This window comes from Nilaparvata lugens, chromosome 3 (genome assembly GCF_014356525.2).
Source record: "Nilaparvata lugens isolate BPH chromosome 3, ASM1435652v1, whole genome shotgun sequence".
Classification (NCBI taxonomy): Eukaryota; Metazoa; Arthropoda; class Insecta; order Hemiptera; family Delphacidae; genus Nilaparvata; species Nilaparvata lugens.
In genome coordinates, this window is record NC_052506.1 from 23,466,460 (window position 1) to 23,479,149 (window position 12,690).

General features: G+C 35.8%; 1 protein-coding gene across 1 annotated transcript in view; it reads left to right on the top strand.

Annotated features, from left to right (window-relative positions):
• Positions 1 to 12,690, top strand: part of LOC111045203 — a 296,666-nt gene that overhangs the window by 200,611 nt on the left and 83,365 nt on the right. Inside the window, exons 12-15 of the mRNA XM_039422744.1 lie at positions 1,390 to 1,583; positions 5,337 to 5,568; positions 6,524 to 6,746; positions 10,302 to 10,389. Coding sequence (XP_039278678.1) covers positions 1,390 to 1,583; positions 5,337 to 5,568; positions 6,524 to 6,746; positions 10,302 to 10,389 — 737 coding nt within the window. The remainder of the gene's footprint in view (positions 1 to 1,389; positions 1,584 to 5,336; positions 5,569 to 6,523; positions 6,747 to 10,301; positions 10,390 to 12,690) is intronic.

Genomic DNA, 12,690 nt, shown 5'->3' on the forward strand with positions numbered 1-12,690 from the left:
GTAACATGCATGGTTAGTTAGTTTTCGGAGGAAATATGTTCACCAACTGAAGTGTCCGTAAACATATGTATGTTTACGAACAATGTATGTTTACGAGTTCCTGTGAGTAGAGCACTTTGATAAAGGAAGAAAATTATGTACTTGAATGGAATAATGACGGTATTCTATCTTGAAATTTACTTGAATCTACTGCAAACATGAATAATAGTTTGTATGTTTGGGCCTGACAACATGATTGAATAAACTTTCATTGCATTCCTACTGAACTGTCTTTATTCAGTATTGCTAATGATGTTTGATTATCAATCGATTTAAAATTTGTGATTTTTACTTTGTATGCCTACTTACCTACCATCTATAATTATTTTGTTTTCAATAATAATAGTTATTCTGTTTTATGTAGTGGAAATTGCAAAAACGATCATCACTGTTATCATAGCCACCTCTAATACAGAGGTGGTATTAGAGGTGACTATGCTGTTATTGGTGGATCAAAAAAATTCAAAATGTTTCTTTTACGTTACTGGCAACCCATTTTCTCCACTGGTGTATTATGAAATAGCTGATGTGACTTCTATATAATTATTTTCTGAACATAATTATTTTGTGATTTATTATTTTATCTTCACTGACATTTCCAATTAACGAAATTTAGTTCAGGTCCTAATTATTGGAAGATTCACTATCGGTCCATCTGAGAATTTTTGTATCTCAACTAGTGGCAACATAAGTAGGTCCTTTACTTACTTTACTTCCCTTGGCGCTACAGTCCGATGTAGATCTTTGCCTCCTGCACACTCTACCACTAATCGTTTCTCCTCTCAGTCACATTCTCCCATCCTTGGACGTCCAAAACACGCAAATCGGCCCTTACATCCTCCAGCCATTTCCTATAGAGCCTTCCTTTTCTACGTGTACCAATCATATTGCCTTTCAATAAACCTGCAACTTTCTATTCTCTGGACATGCCCAATGCAACTTTTAGACCGAGACTCTGAGGCAACTTTTCTAGACCGAGGAACCAGTCAGTCCTCATTGTTCTTCTAATGAGTTATAGCATAGCCACCTCTAATAAGGACGCGACGTTGCAGTGTATGCCTAGAATCTAGTACATGATTGGTGAAAAAGATTTTTAAAAATACCAGCTTATCTTTTCCGCCAATCATGTATTAGATTGTAGGCCTACACTGAGACGTTGCAATATCGTAGGCCGCGGCCTTGTATTATAGGTGGCTATGGTTATAGTCGAATAATGAACGATGCTATGTTATGCTATATTTTTCTATGGTTTCGCTGTTTCATGTATTTTCTAACGGTGCCAATCAATCAAATAACATTTCGTGTTATATTTTTCCAGAAGATTTGATGAATTTGTTTGTTTGTGTGCAGTTTGATGGCACGGAAGGCGAGGTGTTCCAGCGAGCGGCGGCGACTTTCTGCGCGCGACAACAGATCGCGCTGGAGGCGCTGAAGGAGCGACGTCGCAAAGACCAGAAGCTGCACAGCTTCCTCACCGACGCAGAGGGCAGTCCGCTCTGCAGGCGGCTGCAGCTCAAGGACATCATTCCCACCGGCATGCTTAGGTCTGCAACTAATTCAATTGATATGAAATGAAATCTTTATTGAAAAAACATTATACAATCACTATAGCAAAAAGAAAAATACATCTTCGACAGTAAAACATATCTTATTCCATTATTATAATAATTTACTTGACTTGAACAGTCAATTGAATGAATTAATAAATGAAAAGTCATGCCATGCTTGGTTCGTTACTAAAAATGCAACTAGAAAACCGAGAAAACTGATGGATTCCCAAATATCAGTGTCATATCAGTATACGTGTCTGGTAAAGTAAAGCCAGTAACACACATCGATTCTTGGACTTTCGATTTTTTGCCATCACTCAAAATCCAATTGGATTGAATAGATTATGTTTGTCAAGTTTCTTTTAATCTTGTAGATTTCTAGGTGTCTTGCTGGACTAGAACTTGTCTTTGGATAACTATATTGATCATTTGTGACGTAAAATATCATCTGGAGTGTTTGCACTCAGGCAGATTTCAAGATTAAGTACTGGGAACACCATCTTAACATGTACAGTATATCATGCCCTGATAATGTCGCATATTCGGTATGCAATATTGGTTTGGGGAGGCTCCAGTCTCAAAAATTTAGATAAAATCTTAAGAATGCAAAAGAGAGCTGTAAGAGCGATAAAAGGTCTTAAGCCATTAGAGTCCTGCAGAGAGTATTTTAAAGATCTAGGACTACTAACTGTGCCTGCACTGTACATTTTCGAAGTGATTATGTATATAAGAGATAAAAATTTTATAAGAAACTGTGACATACATAATTATGACACTAGAAATAAGAGTAAAGCTTCTGCACAATACCACAGGACAGCTTAGTATGAAAATAAGCCTTCTTATATGGGTATAAAATTTATGAGTCAACTGCCATCAGCTTTGAGAGAAAATGAGAATAAGGATATTTTCAAAAAGCTATTGAAATAGTTATTTGTGCAACTAGTGCGCAAAGTGACAGTTTGCTGCACCGAAAGAAACGTTTACGCCCGAGCCGTAGGCGAGGGCGGAAGGTTTCTTGAGTGCAGCAGAGGAACTTTGCGCACGTATTTCACATTAAGTTTTTCCTAGAGTTACCATTGAATATGAAAAGTGGGTAATTATGGGTAAAATTGCCTGAAATCCATCAAATGTTTTTCTGTGTAATTTTATTATTGATAAAAACCTTAATTTATTGTCAAATTGAATAAAAATGTTGTCCTTGGTTATAATATATAATAGTAATAATTTGCGCGTTGTGCTTCGTTGCACCTCTGCTCACTATAGCAGCCCAGTCACTGTTACCAACTTCATTTTGATTTTGCTGCACTGTTGCTCCATATAACCTACCAAGTATTTTGCGTTGCCATGTTGCAAATCTGGAGTGCAGAAAAATTTTTCCCGCACTAGAGCGGAAAAGTGATTCTTTGCGTTCTGTAATCAGTGCAGCAATGGCCACTTTTCAACGTAACTGTAGGAAAAAATATTTAGCAAACTGGGTTTACTACAGTATTCAAGAATTTATGGATGGAGAATGAGACTTTTGGGAGGTTTAAATTGTAATGTACATTGTGGAATGTGATGTATATAATATAATATGTTTATATGTATTCTTTTATTTTTTGACAAATAGTCCATGACGATTTCCTATAATCTTTAAAGAGTCCAGGAAGAAAATTTAATCAAAATCAAAATTTATAAGAACGGCAAATAATCGACGTGTGAGTAACTGGTTTAAGGGTGTGATCTCATTGAATGCGTCTTATGTGCAAGTGCACGACAAATATCATGCATGAGCCGAAAAACAAAATCTGGAAAGTGCCATTGAAACCCGTTGTAACATGCATGCTGCTGCTCAATGCAACTAGCAAGTGCATGCGTTCGGTGTGAGTGTTCCTATTGCTCTTTCCAGATTGTGTTGTCTCATCTGTACGCTTGGTCATGTATAACCAACAACCAAGCGTTCACTTGCACATATATGCATCCAATATGATAACACCCTAAAGTTGATATTCCCATAATGGGACTATTCATATTCGTTCGGCCGGGCTAGGTGCTAATAATCCCATTAGAACTCATGGCAATACTATCTTCACTGTACCGGATACGTACACTGATCGAATGCATTCAAACACTGATATATGTGAATCTGTCTTTATTTGTCAGATCCACTGTTCATTACTGAATACAGAAATACTGAATTTACGATTCTAAGTCCAGTTTTCTCAAAGAAAGGTTCCTCAGCATCAACATGTATTATAACAAGGGGACATTACCAGTTTGCTATTCTAAATCAGTATGTTTATTGTTTTTAAAGGGACGGATTCAAGGATCCAAAGGTTCAAAGAACCCCACAACTGAAGCTTATTTTGTTCCCAAGTAGTATGTTAGTTAGGCAAACCAATACCTATGTCCTTTACAAGAACCAGAAGTTTTTCCCTATACTAACATTCCATTCATCACCTGGTTCCAATCATTGTCGCAATCCAGTGTGATATGCTTGGCAGTTTCTTCAGACTGATTAGTCCTCGTGACCTACGTGAGTTCCACTCCTGGCCTTCTTTGTAGGTCCTTCCGCCGAGGAAGGGGCGGCCAAGTTACCTCTAGGGCGCCCGGCCACCCTTGACTCAGCCTCTTGACCCACATTTGTGCCAGTTTTTTCACCCACCACTTGTCTCTTGGGTTTTTTCTTTTTGCATCTCCGAAACTTCGCTGGTTCAAAAGCCTGACCTCTCCCAAGATTTTTTACCTAAATGGCCGCCCTTCTTTGAGTTGGAGAGTTTTGGCCTCTTCACCCACAAACTCGTGACTACGTGAGTTCCACTCCTGGCCTTTTAGTAGGTCCTTCCACTGAGAGAGGGGACGCCAAACTGCCTTCTAAATCAGTAAATAATAAAATAAAAACTGTTTGTACCAAATAATAAGTTAGCGACCCTTATGTGCATAGAAAATTAACGTTAATAAGATCAAAAGTAAGAAAATGTGAAAATGTTATTGAGGGCTTCAGCCATAACTGCTTGGATTTGGATGCTGTAGTGAGATTCACGTTATAAAGTCAGTAGATATGATAGGAACTCAATGTTGCCACTTTTCCGTTGTCACCGTCTTCTATGTGATTTGATTCAGTTATCCTGGTATATGTGGTATTCTTGATTCTTGTTAATAATGATCAATTATTTCTCAAATATATTATATTCACCAAGAAAAAATATTTTCATGACTTGATAATTGAGATTAGATATTCTGGTAAAGCGTTATATTTCATTGTAGCAAATTAACAATTTTACAACAGTGCGGAGGTAGGAAAGGATAGAGCCATCTACGTTGTCAAATGACAGACAAGGATAGTAAACCAATGTTAATCAGGTGCTGACAAAGTTGAACCTTGATTTATATAGAAACTTGAATAACGGGCTAGCAAATTTGAACAAATCAAACCTTCCTTTGATGGTTTGGAAAGCTATTGAATCAATCAACTTTTATTCACTTATTGCCTTTTTGCTCTATTACCTTATTTTATTTCTCAAATATATTATATTCACCAAGGAAAAAATATTTTCATGACTTGATAATGACTTTTCATAATTGAGATTAGGTATTCTGGTAATTTGTTATATTTAATTGTAGCAAATGTACAATTTGACAACGGTACGGAGGTAGGAAAGGATAGATATTAATGAACTGAGCTTTTATTGAAGGTTATCGTTCGAGATTTTCAATTCTCTCAATTGTTTTTTCAACTATCAATTAATTTGTGTACTTTGATGGCAGGTTAACGAAATACCCGTTGCTGTTCGAGAACCTGGCGAAGTACACGGCGGCGGAGGACTCGGAGGAGGCGTTGGCGGTGGCTCGGGCGGTCGAACGCAGCAAGGAGATTCTCAACCACGTGGACAAGGCGGTCAAGGAGGCCGAAGACCAACATCGGCTGGCCGAGATACAGCGGCGCCTCGACAAGACGCCCTTCGACAAGGCCGACAATCCGCTCGCCAATGAGTTCAGGGTAGGATTTTCTGTCAATTCTCGTTGATTGTTGTTGAAATTTGTCCCTTTCTAACCTCCTCACTCTACGAATGAATTCATTGCTAATCACTCATTCAATATTCTTATTTATTAATTTAGGGCCGGTTTCCGAGCTCGGGATTTAGCTGAGTTCTAGACTTTGAACAGCTGGATTCAGAAAATTGGCTTTCCGAAACTGGGCGTAGTCGTAGTCCACATCTATATAATTAGAAATCGAGCCTCAAATTTTGACATTCAATAACTTTTCTATGTGTGCACCGAATCTGATGATTTTTTTAGTTGTGTTCGTTATGTTCAGGAGAAGGTTTATGGCATATCAAATTTATAATCCTACTTGGATTGTAAATTGGAGCGTGTAATACAAATAAATGTGAAAGTGACACATAACCTAGCTACATTTGGACTATCGTATAAATTAGAATTGGAACCGTTTTAGGCTTCCGTTTAAGCCTGTGGTATTATTCTTGAAGTTGTGTTTTGTTAAATTATTGACTAAATAAATATTAGATTCAATGAGTGTCTTTGAAACCGTGCCGAAAACTTTGCTTCCCTTAGGCACGCCTCCATAATATACCTCACAGATTGAACTGCTCTACACTCACAATAAGTGAACCAGCCTTCTCCCAATTATGAAATGAAAATGAAATGCTCTTTATCAGGCGGTGCTAGGAATTTTTAGTCCTCTCTACCACAACCTCGAAATAGAATTGTACGCTCAATGTGCGTTATGAGGGCAATAATGGGATTTCTTTCCTGGTGCCCTCAAATATGGATATTTTCAAATAAATAAATACTCAAACTATTCTATCCTAATTCATATTGTACTTTAATAAATGATAGACCTGACTCAGTGAATTTCAATTTTAAGATCACTTGTGTTAAACTATGGATCTAAGTTTTTACGAATTTTAACAAATCTGTAAATTAATGTACAGAATCTGGACCTGACGAAGCACAGACTGATCCACGAAGGCGCGCTGGTGTGGCGAATAGCCAGCCGGCCCAAACCCATAGACCTACACGTGTTGCTACTGGAGGACGTCATCATCCTACTGCAGAAGCAGGACGAGAAGTATGTGCTCAAGTTCTACAGCGCCACGCAGTTCTATAGTCCGGTCATCAAGGTGTCCACAGTTCTAGTCAGAACTAATGCTGTCGGTGAGTTATTGATTCGTTTTCCCAACTGTAAACTTCCAATTGAGCTAGATCCCAACATATGAGTATGATAGTCCGTGTCCAGTTTAATATACAGGGTAGGTGAAAAGTCCGAGAACGGCTTAATATCTCGCACACAAAGGTAATTTGACGGTGGGTGTGATTGGGGATCCCACTCAAATTGAGAATTCTAATTTACTATGACTTTAAAAATCTGGCCCGCCATCTTGGATCCGTCATTTTGAATGCAACTTTACTTTTTTAAATGAGAAGGTGGTCATGTGATGCATGATTTCGATGCGGAATTTCAAGAAAAAATGAATGGCGAAAACCTCACTTCGATATCTCAAACCGTTTAAAAGTTATTCACATTATTAACCAATATCATGCATATCAAAAATGAAATACATAAGTGTTATTGATTAATAATAGTCCAGGCAAAGAATGCACAAAAAAGGGTATAGAGGGTAACTCAAAAACTATGTATTTCGAGGACTTGACTGTCATATAACAAATTGAAGGTTACATAATTCCCTTCATTATTCATTGTATAACGTTTCTTCTATCTCCTCTAGTTTTCGACATATCCACTCCTGAAGATGTGACATTTTTGAAAAAAACACGTTTGCCACCAATTGTTTTTTATTTTTCTCTTATAACTTTTTAAAAATCGACGGGAAAAATTCATGCTGATTATGAGCTTATAAGGCATTAAATTCTCTTCAATTTGATGTATAATTTCACGCTTCTACGAATTTCCCTACACCTTTTGCAACAATAGACCAATTGACAAAGGAATTTGGAGGGAATGTTTTTGGAGGGAAAACACAATTTTTGACTTTGCAGCTTTGTTGAGATTAGTTGGGAGGAGAACATATCAAAAGTCCCCATTCCTAACTCATGTGCTAAGGAGATGAGGTTGGTTTAAAAGTTGCATTTTTTAGCGTTTTGCTTCCACGCTCATATCTTGAGAACAATGCTTTCAACGGACATAACTAACTATTTAAAAATGAAGCATGATAAATTTTCCACACTTTCTGTTCATTGGAATTTTGTGATATACCCAACATTCCCGAGATATTCGCTCCTGAAAGTATGTAATTGTTAGAATAACAGGTTTTTATCCAATGATTTGCTCTTTCATAGCTTATAACTCTCCAACAATGCATCATAAAAACTAATTCTTATATTAGGTTTGTAGAGCATTGAATTCTCTTTGAAATGATGTATTTTTTCACTATTCCAAGTTTTCCTTTCATTGTTATAGCAGCTTCAATGTAGGGGGTGAAATTTTCATTGCTGCAACAATTGATCGTTTGACAATGGCATTTGAAGTGGGTGTTTGTGACACAATTTTTGACTTTGGAGCTTAATTTAGACTAGTTAGTAGTTGATCATAGCAAAAGTGCGCATCTTTATCCCCTCTGTTGAAAGTGTGGAACCGCTGAGTTGACACTTGTTGCAGCAATAAAAATTTAACCCCCAACATTGAAGATGCTATAACAATGAAAGGAAAACTTGGAATAGTGGAATAATTCATCATTTCAAAGATAATTCAATGCTCTACAAACCTACTATAAGCATCAGCTTTTATGGTGCATTGTTGGAGAGTTATAAGCCATGAAAGAGCAAAACATTGGATAAAAACCTGTTATTTGAACAATTGCACACCTTCAAGAGCGGATATCTCGAAAACTAGAGGAGATATAGAAAAAGTTGTAGAATGGATATTGTAGGAAATTATGTGAGATTTAATTTGTTATATGACAGTCACGTCCTTAACATACATGATTTTCAAGTTTCATGCGAGAACCAGAAAATGGTACATTTAAACCACCCCCACACCCTTAGCACAGGGGGTAGGGATGGGGACTTTTGATATGTTTACCCGCTCACTACCCTGAACAGAACTGCGTGGTCAAAAATAATCTTCCCAACTTTTCCCTCTATAACCTTTCCTTGACTGGACTATAATGTGAATATCTTCTGAACGGTTTGAGATATCGATATGAGGTTTTCGCCATTCATTTTTTTCTTGAAATTCCGCTTCGAAATCATGTATCGCATGACCACCTTCTCATTTAAAAAAAATAAAGTTGCATTCAATATGGCGGATCCAAGATGGCGGACCAGATTTTTAAAGTCATAGTAAAGTAGTATTCTCAATTTGAGTGGGATACTCAATCACACTCACCGTAAAATCACCTTAATGAGATACTATGCATCTTCTTTCTGCTTTGAATAGTATTGATTAATAATGTGAATATCTTCTGAATGGTTTGAGATATCAATATGCGGTTTTCGCCATTCATTTTTTCCTGAAATTCCGCTTCGAAAACATGTATCGCATGACAACCTTCCCATTTAAAAAATAAAGTTGCATTCAATATGGCGGATTCAAGATCGTGGACAAGATTTTTCAAGTCATAGTAAAGTAGTATTTTCAATTTGAGTAGGATCCCCAATCACAACCACCGTCAAATTACCTTTGTGTATGAGATATTAAGCCGTTCTTGGACTTTTCACCCACTTTGTATACAGGGTGATTCTTAATTATGGTAAAATAATTTAATACGTGATAGTAGAAAAAATAAGAAAAAAAGTTCTAATAAACATATATCCATAAACGCTTCATTAGCGAGCTATACAGGATGAAAGATTTTGCCCGGAATTCAGTTCCTCTGTGAAATACCCCGATGCTGAATTGTTTGGGGACTAGTTTTTGAAAAACTTTATGCTGGATTCATATGTAAAAATATCTGAAAAATTAAATAAAACTAGTCTGGAAGCTGTAGTTTTGAGTAGTTTTTGAGAAAAAAGTTGAAATATGCAAAAAATCTAAGTAGAAAAACACAGACTTCTAGGTTTGATGCCCAATAACTTTCTTGGATAACCAGTAAACAAATAATTTTTGGCAATAAAAATTGTAGAGAATTTAATTCTGAAAAGTATTATGTAAACTGTGTAAACTAAATTTAAATAAAAGTTGAATAAAATGTATCCTTATGTAGTACATTACACCACAAAAATTTGCTGTTTTATGAGGAGAGAACTAATAACTCATAGGTTGTAGCTGATTGCAAATAAAATATTCGGTTTTTTTGAAAAGTTTTATTTTTATATGAAAGTAACATATCTAAATGACATCAAACTTATACCAAAAGACTAAAGATGATGTTCAAAGTGACCTCCGTTGCTCTGAATGCATATGTTCAAAGGTCTTCTCATCGATTGTCGGACCCGTTCAAATATTACAGGAATCTGCTTTATCATTTCTAATCCGTTCAAAATCCTTGATCGGAGTTCTTCAATGGTATCAATCGGATTAGAAATGATAAAGCAGACTCCTGAAATATTTGAACGTTTTGTCATATCAATGGCTGTCATGTCTCATTCTATTTTATTTCTTCTACAATGCTTTGCATTATAGATATATTTTCTCTAATGCTTGATGTTTGTACCTTTAGTGCAAGACTATTTACGTTTCTGTTGAAATGTTAATTTATGCTTCTAATAATACAAAACATTTTTCTATTAAAATCGATTGTTTATTTGCAGATAAAACGGGTCTGTTCCTTGTGAATACATCTCAGAATGGAGCGCAGATCTACGACCTAGTTGCTACCACGGCTCAGGAAAAAAGAAAGTGAGTCTTTATCACATTATTAATATCTTCTTTTCTAAAAGTCAATTTTCCTGTCAAAATCAGGTTATAAATAAGTGAACAATCACTGCATCAGATAGCAAAGGAATACAGATCGGTACCTTCAAATTTATGCCTAATTAATTGTCAGCGAAAATCGAATACAACTCTATCATTCATCAACATTTCAATATATCCTTACTCACTGTAATTCATCTGAAATTCGCTGAAATTTTTCTCGACGTTTTCCAGATCTGAACGAATACTTTATGACCAAGTTGGTTTCTGGCGCGATGCTATAAATGGCAGCGGATGAATGAATCAGGCACAATTAATCTCTTGTATGTGCAAACAACATTAAATCATGTAGCAGCTGAACTGAACAAATTGATTAGCATTGAAAAGCAGCGAATAATCGTTTAAGGCAGCGTTTGCCGTTACTGCATTCCAAATGTGAAACGAGGGCCGCTGATAAGAAACCACTGGAGCCTGTTGGCTAAAATGGTTGGATGAGAAATGTATTTTCTGTAGTGGGATTGTTTTTGTACTGTCAGCATTCTTTATAAATAACATAAATGCTGACAGTTTAAAGTGAATCTGATTGGTGGGAGCAAAAGAGAAGAGTCTATAGAGAAATTACGATGAAAAGATGAAGGATTATGTAGATTATGGGGAAGAAGAAGAGGAAGAAATAAAACAGAAGTAAGAAAGAAAAGGACATTAGATTTCTCAATTCATACAAATTTCAATATAAGCTGGGTTTACTGACTAATATAGGAAATAACAGATTTCTTCATTTATGCAGAATATCGGGGCACCGAGCTTCGCTCGTTATTCATTTATTGAGAAACAAAACACAATTCTTTAGAATGATTGGGGAAGGATTAATATGCACAGCCCAAAACTGTTTCTTCCCCGAATTTTGATTTATACACTATAGATATTCCAAAAACTAGGTTATGATCAATACACTTGAATTCAGGTCCAATTTCCAGTCCAAACATTTGAAAACAAAAAAGTTTCAATTTAGATTGTTCACAAACCAAATTAAATAACAAAATAACACTCACTAATCACTTAAAACTGTAAAATAATGACTAACTTTAAAAATTCTGATATACTTTCATTTAGAATGATATACCATGTTATGTCAACAAATCAGATATTTTGATAAAGTTGATTGAAATTTCTTTCTCCGCTTTTTTCCCAGGGATGAAACTAGTGCAATCGAATTTTTATATCATAAACCTGGTATGTTCAAAATTTCGTGAAAATCGTTAGAGCAGTTTTCGAGATCCGTTGGACATAAATAACCAGATATATAAATATTTACAGAAATTGCTAACTTAAATGATAAGATAATAATAAGCTGGCTCATACACTAGGACATTTATATCATAGCTTACAATCTAACTAACAACTTCATGAATTGACAAAGTAGGAACTGGATGATTATTAAACGATATAAACATGAAATCTATCATAAAAACTGCAAAATTACTATAACATTATACAGTAGTGTTTTCTTTTTACATAAATTGGCAGAGTTTGAACAGGTAACCATGCATTTTAGGAACATAAGAAAAAGTCCTCACCATAAACATTTTATCGAAGATAGATCGAAAGAAATGGTAGAAAAATACGAAGTATAGAAGAAAGAAAGATAATGATGAAGGTATTGCGGAAAAGAATAGAAAGGAAAAGAAGCAGAGAAATGACATTAAGGTAACAGAAAGAAGAAGAAAGTAAAAAGAGAATGAAGAAAAAGAGAATGAAGTAAAAGTGAGAAGGAAAAGAGAAAATACATATCAAAAGGGAAAAGGATAGAATAACCAACAATTCAAAGGCGAGAACAATATTCACTTTGAAGGACAGAAGATAATATAATGCTGTATGAAAAACTAGAAGAAATTAGAAATATTCCACGTACTGTTTACTATCTATGACCAAAGTTGGTGAGAAACTCAAATTAATTTTCCCAAGCTAGAATTATTTATTGTATCTTAGTGTTTGTACAGTATTGGTATCTCCAATCGGTTTCTGACAGAAGATGATTGAGAAAAGAGAGAAAAATGAAAAAACAAAACAAGTGTGGATGATAGAGGAGATGCTGAGGGACTATTTAAAAAAAGATACAGTGTAATATTTTTTTTTGATGCCGATGCGTGGTCATTGGACATGACGCGCGCGCGCGTGTGTGTGTGTGTTTGTGTGTCTGTTATCTTAGCATTATGAGTGCGAGGAGACCAGTGCTTGGCGCTTCTATATTTGGATTAGGTATGGCATCTGCACTGCACTCTACTT